Raw genomic sequence first — 13,103 nt, 5'->3', positions numbered from 1 at the left:
CTTGCACGGTCCCAAGCTATAAAATGACTAAATTTTTCCTGTGTTTTTCAATAAATATGATTTGTTGCTCGCACCAATATTTTAAAAACTAGGAGAAAGTGTCCTGTTTTTTTTTAATATATCGCGGAGTCACATTTATTCAGAACATAAGAAAAAGTTAGGCATTTTAAAGCTTGGGACAGTGCAAAGCATGGGCACTTTCCCCTAGATCACAAGTTAATATTTAACTATTTGTAAATTTTAAGAATTTTCCTTCTAAGCAACACTCAAAAATCAAGTTAGAACAATTTTTTAAAGCTAGAAGATTTTATTCGTAGACACAATTTTGAAAATGAAACAATAAAGAAATCGACGAAATCGATCTCAATTTGATTGATTAATTGCGAAATGAAAGGTAATTGATTTCGGCCATTGGTTGTCCCACAATAAAATTTATCAGTCATCAAGAATGTGATAAGAGTTCATTGTCTTTTGTTGATAAGAAACCAGTACCCCTTGAGAATATCTTTGTGTATCTCTCTCCAGGAAATAATATTTATGTCTTCCAAATCTCTCATGCACATCGAAGTGAAAAATCTCGGTGTGTGTTCACAACTGCCAGAGAAGACTGAAATGCCAATATCCGTGTCGAATTCCCGCATGGATCTCTCAACACATGTTCCTGGTCATTTTACAGTGGCAGAGATCCTTTCCTTCGTCAACTTGGGTGTGGATTCCTTTTGAAATTTGACCAGGCAGCGAGGCAATAATAAAGACGTTCTCCTCTGACACTTTCTTGGCTTTCGATGTCTTTAATTAAATAAAACCATTAAATTACACTTCTATTCTTTACATTACACAAATTGCTTTTCTTGTGAAAGTTTGCTCTTAAACACTAGAAAAAAATCCTTAATAAGAACCTTTGTATCATTTTTTTCATTATTCTACAGTAGCGCACTAAAATTATAAAGAATTGCAGCGAGATAAGCGGGAAATTTCTTTTCGTTATCGCCCTAGAGATTTGGCTAAAATTATCGTATACGGAGTTGCTCTCTGAGAAATTGCCTTTTCTTTTTCATCTCCCTCAAATACTCAAAGCACTTTATTGCAGGGTGACTCAATGTTGGTTTATTTTCAATTCTGGAATTTGGCTTCGAGAGGTTCAGTTTGAAGAGGAATTTATTGGCTGTGAAGAAGCACTTCCGAATGATTTTGTTGAAATTGCCAAAATTTGTTATTTAGCATGCAGAACGGAATTTCACAACTAATATTTCTGGATTAAAAAAAGGAGCAGCAGTTTCTTGCAGCAGTTGAATTGAATTGAATTTGAACTAAAATAGTCCATGAAGAAAAAATCTTCATTAATCTAAGTAATTTTCAAAAGAAGACTTTACTTGGTATTTGCTACAGAATGATCTCCTTTTTAATTTTATTTTCTATCTACGCTTTCCGTGTTAACACAATTTAAATGCCTTTTTTCTGTTACTACGGAAACTTTTCTTCCGCATGGAGGCGCTGTTTTCTTCCGCAAGTGGCGCTAGCAGTTAAACTAAATTGAATAAAATCTCACAAAAAAGGTTTTCGTAAGTACTTTCTTCTTCTATCCTTTTTTCTTTCTATTCTGGTATTGACAATTTTAGAAAAAAAAATTAATCTAAATTAGCCACAACTAACATAATTTTACAACTTTTTGTGTAATTTTAACAATTAAGGTAGTTCCTGTGATAAAGAAATATCCAGATAAAATTGAAGAGAATATTTCATAACAGTTGTTTTTTTTACCCAATATTTACCACTGACAATTTTTCAATATGATGAAATATTTTTTTAAATTAATATTAATAGGGAGAAGTGGAGCAGCTTTGAAATAGGGCTAATTTCTCATATTAAAAAAAAACCGGACTCTTGTTAGAAATCACTTAGCTCCGTACTCCGGTTACGTAGCTAAATTGCATCATTTCCATTTAAAAAATCATTTCCATTTGTCTTTCTACTAAAGAAAGTCAATCTTTTTTATTGACTATTTCTACTGCTGATTTTGAATAAATAACTGACCAGATTGAACTTTTTCTGGCTGCACTTGCAATTTCACTTACTAAAAGTATTTTTTATGATTTTGCCACACCTTTTCCATCAGGAAAATTTCATGAAATCAAAATTCGCTTCCCTTTTTTTCTTACACATTTTGTATATGTCTATCTTACTCTTTCTCACTATTCATCTTCTTCTTTTGAACGTCACAACAAATTTAATTTAGTTTAATCTAATTTTGCGCGCCACAGAGTAGGATAGACATAAGTAAGTCAAACTTTTGAAAGAGAAAAGGAGGTGAATTTTGATTTCGTGATTTTTTCTTGATTTAAAAGGTGTTCCGGGGGCGATGCTGGTCATAATTGAAATTTTTATTGTCAGTTTTTCCTAAAATACTTCCCAATTTGATGCAGTTTTCAAGGCAAAGGCCAAGATAAGTTAATTTTCAGTTTTTAGTCTTCTTATATCCTTTTAGAACAAAAGCTCTTTCGTAGAGCAGTTAAAAAATCTGAAATGCTTAATATTTGTTTATATAAGATTTTCAAATATTTTTGACAAAGATACAGGGAGTTCCGGCTTAAGTGAAAACGGATTGAAAGAATTTGATATGAATTGCCTACTAATGGGAGATTCTTTATAAAATCATTTTTGAAATGCCCCTGAACGTGTGCAATTTTTTTCACGCGGTAAATTTGAAATGCATTTCTTATTAACCGTTTGCGCTGAAAATAGGCTGAAAAATTGGCTCCCAAAACTTTTTTGCATAGGGTAGAGTCAGCCCTTTTCGCCATGTAAGCACTTTTTGGACACCTAAGATAAAACAACTAATTTAAAGAATTTAATAATAAATGGTACTTCTACACTCATACTATGCTCTATTCTACTATTTTCATGGGTTATCACGTCTCTTAAATATTTAAAATTCATTTTAAAATAAGTGGCGAAAAGTACTGAAACAAGAACAATTGGTGGAAATACAAATTTTTCAATGAGATTCACTAAAATTCTCGAAAAGTATCCTAGATATTTAGATAGGTGTTGATTCAAAGTATCGTTATACAATAATTCATTTTAGTCTGACAAAAATTTTACACTTAAGGAGGCCAAATAAGCTTGGCGAAAAGTACTGACTCTACCCTACATCATGGCGTTTCCGTAACTTATTTCAAGGACCTCTCCTGTAGGTATGCAATTTTTCTGCGTCACTGGAATTTCTTTCAAAGCGGAACTCCCTGTATAATTCTTGGCCGAAAGTTAAAAACTTTAATTATTTACCATATTTTCTATATTATTTTTCATTCATTAAAAAAATTAAACAATTTCTTAATTCTGTAGAAAATACCATTCATATTTTATCTGTCCAAATACTGCAGTATTTCTTTTAGTATCTTCCATGATAAAAAGCTTATTAGTTGTAAATACCGCTGAAGCTTTTTTCTTTATGTACTTTTGTTTAAGTTTGATTTATGACCAGCGCACAATAATTTTTGTTTGTAAACATGTTTTCAAAATTTTCTATGAGAATGAGCGAGATGACTAGATCTAGATCTCATTCACTCTCATTGAAATATCAAAAACATGTTTACAAAACAAAAGTTATTGTGCGTTAGGCATTAGATTGCATGATTTCTTTTCCAGAAAGAAGTTTAGAAAGGAAATAGGTAAAAAAACAAAAATTAAAAAAAAGAATTAAAAAAGTTCTAGTTGAGATCATTAATTAAAGAATTAAATCACACGAGTCACCCTGCAATTCTGCATTTCCTCTCATTCCTCCTTGTCTGTACACTGAACATCCCGGCACTCTATTTGCGTTTTAAGTTTTAACCATTTTTCACTGCCAAGTCACTTTTCTCACTCGAGTACCTCTGCGTGCAAGGCCCCGGAAGGGCTCACACGTATTTGCAGTCCACAGACTGATGGACCCCGCTGTTCTGGATGTACATGTAGTAGTTGTAGCTCTGACTGTTGTGGTCAGTCATGTGGGTGGTGCCCAGACTCGTGGGTGACGGCACAGTGGTCAGAGGTCCTCCTGCACATGGTCCTGCCGTCCTGAGAGCAGCCACAGCAGCTTGATGATGAACACCAGCCAGGATGTCGGTGACTGAGTGTGAGGAGGGCCAACAGTGACCCGCACGCAGGGCTGTGGCGGGCTGTGGGGGCGACGGACTGCCACAGACAGGCGCTCCACCGCCCCCTTTCAGTGTGGCGCCCCCGTAGGCAGCATACGATGGGTAGATGGAGTTGTAGAGGTGCGGATGATGAGCTGGTGACCCTGTAGCAGTTCCAGCATGATGAGCCGTCAGATTGCCCAATTTATTCCTGAGAATCCTGGAAATTGAACTGACACTGGGCACATTGTTCTTGTCACAGACCCCTTCAGACAGCAATCTATCGCGGATCTCCCATGCAAAGATGCCCGGATCCTTCTGCTTCAGCTCCCGAATGTAATTGACGACTTTTGGTGTTGTTACCCGTGGCTTGGAGCCCCCAATGGCTCCTGGGAGGATAGATCCTGTCTCATGGTAACGTGCCAAAATCTTCGACACACATCCATGGCTCACGCGCAATTGGCGCGAAATATCACACGGTCGGATTCCCAACCTGGCCAGTTCAACAATTCTCATCCGAGTACCATTTGGCAATGGACGACCATTCACAAAGACACCCCCCAACTGATTCACCTCTCCATACTGCTGTCCTTGATTGTCTGCAAGGCAAAAAGGCATAAGAAAATTTTTATTGCAAATGCAGAACATTTGGTTCTGGAAATGTTGCTCCAGTAACACATTTTCAAGTCCAATCTCTGCAACAAAGTTAACTCAATTGATCTCAATTCACGCAGCACAAAGAGTTGCAAATTTATGAATGAAAAAGTGTTTTATTTCAAATGGGAAACATTGTTTGAATCTCAGATGCGGAAAATGATCCTCAAATCACTGCTAAATCCATAAATAGAGAATTACTGGTGGACTGAAATGTGACTCTTCCCCCGGAGAAATAAATAAATAACAAACATGAGGAAATAGTGGAGCTCGAGCTGAAAACAATGGCACAGGAGAATTGGCAGAGTGCTCGAATGGACCGATTTTGGTAATCGAAAATGGTAATTACCGGTTCACTGTCAATTTGAACGGACATCTTGTCCAAATCTGCCAAGAAATATGCTCCTTAAAGGTGTTTTGAAATAAAAAAAGGAATTAATAAGGATTGAATACGGATCTCTTAAACGGATGAATAATTTTAGAGTACAGACAATTCTCCTAAAAATTCATAAAAATTTAATGAAATAAACTACAAAACACGTTAAAAATGTATAAATATTAAATTTTTACTAGTATTAAAGGACGAACTTTCAAATTGGTTTGTCCGGAATTTCGTGGTGTCCGGAATTCGAAACCTTACCATACACTCGCCCATTTAAAAAGAAATCGAAAAAAAAATTTTAAGATAAAACATGGATCTTCAGCCGTTTGGTCTTTAACCCTTTAAGGACGATTGGAACACCGGTGTCTCATAAAGAAAATAATTTTTCCTGACTACCTAAAGTTATTTTTTTCTTATGTCTGTACATAATTGTAAAGTAGAAGGTTAAATGAATCTAGAATATTTTTTGCAAGTCTCTAGCTATTTGCTATGTAGTAAATATTTAAGCTCAAAAAGGGCGAGTTTTTAAATTCTCAAATTCATAATTGATTTTATTTATTTTTTATACTTCCAATTTTTTTAAGCAAAACCCCAGCGGCCAACTGAATATCATCAAAAGCGTCAAAAGTTTTTCAAAAAGGATATTTTGTGTATATTCAAGAAAAAGTTTTGTCAAATTGGTAAATAACATCCTTTTGACAAAATTTTAACAAGATCCATTTCATCCGTTGAACAAGCTTTTTTCAGAGTAATAAGTTTAAAAAAAATGCTAAATAATTTGTTTTAATATACTCCTCAATTTTAAAATAAAGTCTTAAATCTAAAATTTATAATCGGCATTTAAAGAATAATTTGTATTTTCCGATGAAGCTCTTTAATTTTAAAGTATCGGATTCCTTAAAGCCTTTAAGCTAAGATGAAAAAAACTTTAAAATAACAAAGCTGAAATTAAAATATTAAATTCTCCTTTAATATTTTTTAAATGGGTTATGTGGATGAAGAAGATTAAACAACAGAATATTTTCTCTATTTCTTTCGCCATAATAAAAAAAATAAAATAATAAAAATGCATATAAAAGTACAACATTTAAGCTATACTTTCTGTTATTTTCATTTAAAAATTTTAAAAATTCAGCAATTGATAACTGATTTTGGATTTTGTTTTTTTTGAAAAAAGTTTACTTTTCAGTGGAAAAGATTTTCCAGAAACACAAATATTTCCTGGTAGCTGGATGAGTGAGTGATGAGTTAAACTAGTCCTTGAATGAAGGATTTTATGTGTAATTGATAACAAGTTATAATAATATAATAATAATAATAATATTTATTGTTTCATGCAAATAGTACACATAAGATACATCTAGGACTATACCAGAAGTGTGCAAGAACCGTTTAAAACCGAAAAAACTTCAAATAAAGCTTGTTCGTCAATGGTCAAAACGCTATCTGAGCAAACTTATTTTGACGTTTATTCGGTTTCAACGGTTCTTGCACACCTCTGGACTATACATTATTCAACAAGACAAAATGTGGTGTAAAATATGACAAAAATTATATTTTTCTTATGATATTCTGAAGTCCGAAATTCTCTCAAAAATTAAAATTTCATTTTTTCCAAAAATCCTTTATTCAAGGACTAATTTATCTCTCCTGTGAACAGAGAGTTACATGGCTTTTAGATTTCAGATCAACCTACTCCGAGAAATCTTGCCTACCGAACAGTATGTTTTTTTTTTTTTGAAAAAAATCTCTGAAAATAATGCCATAGGGGCTGAATTATCAAAATTTTTAGATGAAAAATTCCGAAAATATAGTTTAAATTCTGTACTTTTTTATTCTTAATAGCTTGAATTAAATTAAATTTTAATTATGTTAAAAAAATAGAAAAAATATGCTGTTTTCATGTATGTTGACCCACGTAACTCCTTAACTTCAAAGCTCCTCGGGAGAACTTTTCGAACTTTTAAATGAAGAATATTTCTACGTAAAACGGGAGTAGATAAAGCGTCCATTGGCCTTTAACCCTAGGGTTAACATTAATTTGTTAACCTTGAATTTGGCACTAAATACTTAATTTAAAACTTTAAGCGTTTTTTTCAAAATTGAAGGAATAAACTCAAAAATATTAGTATTAAAATATTAAAAATATTGAGGCCGAAATAAAAATTAGTAAATTTTAAGTTTTCAATATTTTTAACTTAATTTAAAATATGAATTTCTTTTTAGAATAAAACATTAAATCGCTTGAAAGTTTTGCCGAAATGGAATAACTGGAAGTTAATTTCTTGAATAGCGTCTCAAGAAATTCAACAAATTTTGTACAGGTTTAATAAAGCCACACAGAGACTGAAAATAATCCTTGGGAATATTTAATCCTTAAAATTTGGCGGTGAAAGATCATCTAAAGGAAATTTAAGCAAAGAAGATCTAATCCCTTATCCCAAACTCTATTGTACCACGGTTTGGGATGATAAGTGTTTGTTTAACTTCATCAAGACTGTAGGTAGAGTCAAAATTTTGATAATCTGTACTTTAAAAAAATCTGGAAATATTTTTTTCGAGCTTGAATTTATTTGATACATGAAAGACTTTTTTTGAAAATATTATAGGGGAGAACTATGGCATGTTTGAAACACGTTTTATATTTTGACTTTAAGTCATTATTTCCAAAACTCAGAAAATTATCTTGAAATTTTGTAAAGCGCTTAGTACACTCACTAGATTTTATTGAAATATCTCGATTAGTGTTTTTGTCGAAATATTTAAATTTTAAAGAATAATCCACCGCGTCTCAGATTCCCTAGATCTCCAACATGCACGCTCTCCCTTTTCTCAAAACAATTTATTTTCAGTCATAATGTTAATATAGTAAACAAAACGTTTCACATTTCTTTTAAGTAAAAATTTACATAGAAAAAATACAGAAAATTAAGTTAAAGACGACGGCTTTTACTGGGGCCTTAAATACCCGAGAACCTTGCTTAAAGTCAGCAGCACATTGGGTAGTTTTTTTTTATTAAAAACCGTCAGTAAAAATCAAATTTCAAATTCCAAATCTTAAATTTTTATATCACTTAAAAACAGACTGAAATAGTGGCAAAAGAAAAGTTAATGGTGCTGGCACACCTTTTCAATTGAGTGAATTTCAATCGGTTGAAATTTTAGCTCTTACTCTTTCAAACTGAAATAAGATATATTCGTCTCTTTCAGTCAAATGAAAATTAAAATTTCATTTTCATTTTCAATTTTAATTTTAATTTGACAGAGAGAGACAGCTATATCTGATTTCAGTTTGAAAGAGTAAGAGGTAAAATTTTATTCGAATGAAATTCATTCAATTGAAAAGGTGTGCCAGCGCCATAAGAAGCCAAAATTATTTTAACATTGCAAGGTAGGGGAAAGTGCCCATACTTTGTACGGTTCCAAGCTTCATAATGACTATTTTTTTCTATGTTTCACAATAAATATGACTCCGCAATATATTTTAAAAACAAGAAACTTTTCCCTAGTTTTCAAACTATGGGTGCGATAAGTCATATTTATTGAAAAACATAGGAAAAGTTTAGTCAATATAAAGTTTGGGACTGTGCAAAGAATGGGCAATTTCCCCTATGCCTTGAAATGATTACTGATCGATCACTGATTACTTTCGTTGCTTACTAAAGGCACACATGATTAATCCTTAACAACCCAATTTGTGAGGGGTCATTGATACACTGAAATCAATACTTTTAATGACTTGACTTCTTCTTTCTCTTTTCACAAATCATAGGTAAAGCAAAATTTCATTTGTTGTCTAATTCTGCCCTGGTCTCCCCTATTTATAAAATTCAAAATAAAATGATCAAAATACAAAGACTTTCTCTTTGACTTCGAGCAATGAAAGATGCAAAAAGATCCATTCATTTTTGCACCAATTTGAAGAACTAGGGCTGGCGGAAGGAGATCAGTTTGAGGATGATGAGTGAGAGCTCGGCAGAAGGGTGATCCGTTGAGGATCAATGGCATTTCCTTCAATACCAAAACGAGGGTTGGCGGGAAAAATATGGGAAAACGATGAAAAGGAGTGGAATGATTGAAATGCGAAGCGGGAATCTTTGAAGTTGAACTCCAAGAGTCATAAGTCACATTTAACGGTCCGTGGATTGACTCCTGAAGGAATTTCCCTACTACACACGCTCTCTATAATTAAATAATTTACTATTCTATCGCTTCTTCGGTGGCAGAGGGCACAAGGAGAGAAAGTTAATGAGAAAAAAGTAAATCCATTGAGAGAAATCTTTCTACTCTTCCTCTATTTTCATCCAATTAAACTGCTGTAAAATGTCTAAGTACCTCTGTTGAACTAATTCCTTTGCAAGAAAACCCTTTTGGTGGTCCCCCACATCATTATGCTCAATTTTTTTTTTGGCGGGAAGATCAATGATCACCGAAAGAACAATAATAATGGCATTTTACGCCGAAAAGTAGATAAAATATAAAGATCTTTAGAAGCAATTTTTGTCTCACTCGTTTGAGTGTACCGCCCATCGCGAATTTCTTTTTATTCGTGATTTGTGCCAAAGAAAAAATAAGCAATAAAACTCTATATTAACAACCATTTTGTCACATCTTTCTGTTCTTTCACAATTCATCTGTGCGTTGCACCAAGAAAAACGATCAACAAAAAAAAATAAAATGAGAAAAAGGATATTTTTGCTATGCGATTGCTCCAGAAAATTTTGCCATCTGCACGTTTTTGCTTGCCTTTTTTTCCCGCGACTTTTATTTATTTCTTTTCTTCAGCGTTGTCTGGATGCTTACAAATTGTACATGTTGCGACTATGATAAACTAATTTGTTCTTGCCTTTTGTTCTTTTGTTTTTTGGTGGCAGCATGAAAAGCGAAAAGTCAGAGAAAATTTATTAAAGTTGTGCGCCTATTTTCGCTCAGCAGGAAAAATGTCGTTTTTCAGCACAAGTAAGAAATTTGACGAGAATTCTTTCTATCAGAGTGTTTTGATACTTTTCACCTCACGCGCGAAAATTTCCTGACAAAATTATCAAAACATTTTTGTCAGAATGGCTCAGGAGATTGCCAGAAATCTTCTTCAATTTCTCGACCATTGCGACACGAGCCAAAATAATTAATTTAGTCGGTGAACTGAATCCCCAAACAGACTCACTGGCATCTTGATTAATTTTAATCCCGCCGCATTAAGCTGTTGAGCATGGTCGTTTTAGTGAATTATTGTCGTAAGATAGATAGAAATCAGGTTCTTCCCGCCCTCTCTAAATTTAGTAAATTATGTTGATCACTTTTATATATAAAAACAGAAATGTTCCACAATTAAAGATGCCAAATTTAAATTTATGACGTAAAATGTAAACATTCTCTTAAATGGCACAGGTAGTACTAGAAAAATAGATAAATAGAATAATAAATTTATTTTTTTCTAACTCCTAGCATTTCTTGAAGTTGGATATTGATCAGAATGAAAGTTTTGATTTTTGAGAGATCAGAAGGTATCAGGTATCATTTATACATAATGAAACCATATTAAAAAAAATGATATAAATTATTTGAAATATTTCTTAAGGGGTTATATAGGTCAAGAAGACTAAAAAATAGCATTTTTTTAAATTGTTTTTCAACATAATAACAAAAATATATTTATATCAAGCTCTTATGCATATAAAAGTAACCACATTTGAACCATATTTTCGGAGGCCTTTTTTGAAAAACAAAAACATAGTTTTTGGTTGAAAAGTTTTATCAAAGTAGATTTATATAAAATTTAAAAATAAATTATTTTCTTTTAGCTGACGAGTTGAACTAGTCCTTGAACGAAGCATTTTATATTGCCTTGATCACAACTCATTTTAAAGGACGAAACATGGTGTGAAATACATAGAAGATGGTATTTTTTTTAATAAAAAAATCAAATATAATTTCTTCTTCAAAAATTCTTTGTTCAAGAACTAGTATAACACTAAACCTACCGCCCGTTTTTAGTAGTTTTTCGGTCATATGACAAATCGCGGTATGATAGGATACTCAACAAATTTATCTTGGAAAAGAGCAAAAAATTGAAATTTAAAAACTGAAAATATATTACATGCATATTTTAAGGAATTCGTAAAGTTTGATAGGGACATTGTATCATTTAAATATGTGTTAATTTTAAACCGGTCAATTTGACCGGGTCATGGTAGGTTTAGTGCTAACGAGTTTATCTCATAAGCTAGCAAGGAAAAAGATTTCAGATGAATCTACTTTGATAAATCCTATCCATCAAAAATTACGTTTTTTTTTCAAAAAGGCCCCAGAAAATCTGATAAAGCTTGTAATTATGACTATTTTGGAAAGATAAAAAATAAGAAGACTGCTACAAACCAGAAACTGACAAGGAAAATGATCAATTGGGAGGGATATGGGGCTACATTGAAAACGCTATTTTTTGCATATTTCTTAAGTGAACTAGACCTAGCCATAATTTAATTTAAATTCATAATTGTTTTGTTTATTTAAATGACATTACGGTGCTATAACAATAGGAATTTCACAATTTAAATTTAAAATTCAATTGAGCCAATTGAGAATTATAGGATTCCTAGAATTTATTTGAAAATTCTCATAGCCAGGACACATTTTGCAAGAAATTTGCTCAATTTTAAATAGTACTGCGAGATTTTTGATTGAGAATGACTCCGGTAAATGTGTGATAGTACTTAAAATGTCTTAAAAGTCACTTATCTCTTATACAAAAAAATCCCTAAAGCCAGAAAAAAGGGTTGTAGGGGGGCTAATGAAGAGATTCTCATACAGTCTTGTTGAAAATCCGTATGAAGTCATCCTAACTGCGATTTCTTGGCACAATAATTTCCTTCAAATTGCTTTGGAGAAATTCAGCAAATTACTCCCGATACTGAAGCTTCACTCGTGTCACTAATCACTGTACTTATTTTATTTTTTTGGCCACAAATAATAATTAATTACGAGTGAATAAATTTAATAAGAATAATTTGATTAAAAAGGCTGCCTGTTTAACTGCAATAAAATTGAAATTAATGAGCAATTTTAACATTTTAATTTGCTGAATTCAAATTTAATTGAGCTACCACATTCATGCTATTTTAGCATGTTAAAACATGTTTTGGTGGGTCAAATATTAGTTTGAAATTGAAAAAACCCTAGTGTGATAGCACTGTTACATTAGCTTTTTAAAATAGCCCCACTCGCCCTAAATTGAAAATTCAAACAATTTTCAAATCTTTTTACAATTATTTTTAATTTGAAGGAATAAGTTCGATTATTTTAAAAGATATTCAGGGATTTCTGAATTAAGCATTATCTGCAAATATTGTTTCTCTCATTACTTAAAACTTAAAATGTTTTTTTTTATCTGTAGTACTCATTCAGTGAACGTGAAAGCATTATTTTATTTTCATGTAAATTAAGCTTACACTAGTAAAAATAAAAGAATCAAATTAATCCAAATTTGATCCTTTTGTAAAGTATGGATCAAATTTTTGATCAATTTGATCCTCTTATTTTTACCAGTGCATAAATGGCCTAAGAAAGTTTATTACAGCAACCTTATAAGACTAGAAATGTTTCGAAAAATTATAGATAATTTTAATACCTTTCCAAAAAAGTCAAATTTGTCCAAAACGGAAATTTAGTATAAGGTAAAGTATCCTCACTCGACCGGGTTCCTCGATTCGACCGGTGGGTCAATTTTTGAATGTTTGATGGTCAATTTCATCAATTTCTATGAATTTGTCACAGATTCGTATTATTCATGGAATAATTGACCTATTAATGTTAGATCATACGCAAAATATTATAGCAAATATAAATAAATTGAATAAATAAATCTACCGTTCGAGACGAGGAACCGGTCGAGCGAGAGCACTTTACCTTACTTGCTATGCTTGGAATAACAAGATTTATAATAACAAAAAGTT

At 32.2% G+C, this 13,103-nt stretch overlaps 1 protein-coding gene across 1 annotated transcript; it reads right to left on the bottom strand.

Annotated features, from left to right (window-relative positions):
• Nucleotides 1-760: 760 nt before the first annotated feature.
• On the bottom strand, nucleotides 761-9,162 carry LOC129809966 (paired box protein Pax-1). The gene is made up of 2 exons (XM_055860150.1): nucleotides 9,069-9,162; nucleotides 761-4,717 (listed from the first exon to the last, which is right to left on the bottom strand). The coding sequence occupies exons 1-2, from the start codon at nucleotides 9,160-9,162 to the stop codon at nucleotides 3,900-3,902; spliced, it is 912 nt and encodes a 303-aa protein (XP_055716125.1). The 3' UTR covers nucleotides 761-3,899.
• Nucleotides 9,163-13,103: the final 3,941 nt, after the last annotated feature.

This window comes from Phlebotomus papatasi, chromosome 1, assembly GCF_024763615.1.
Source record: "Phlebotomus papatasi isolate M1 chromosome 1, Ppap_2.1, whole genome shotgun sequence".
Taxonomy (NCBI): Eukaryota; Metazoa; Arthropoda; class Insecta; order Diptera; family Psychodidae; genus Phlebotomus; species Phlebotomus papatasi.
Note: the sequence above shows the minus strand (reverse complement) of the source record. Positions and strands in the feature narration are given on the sequence as shown.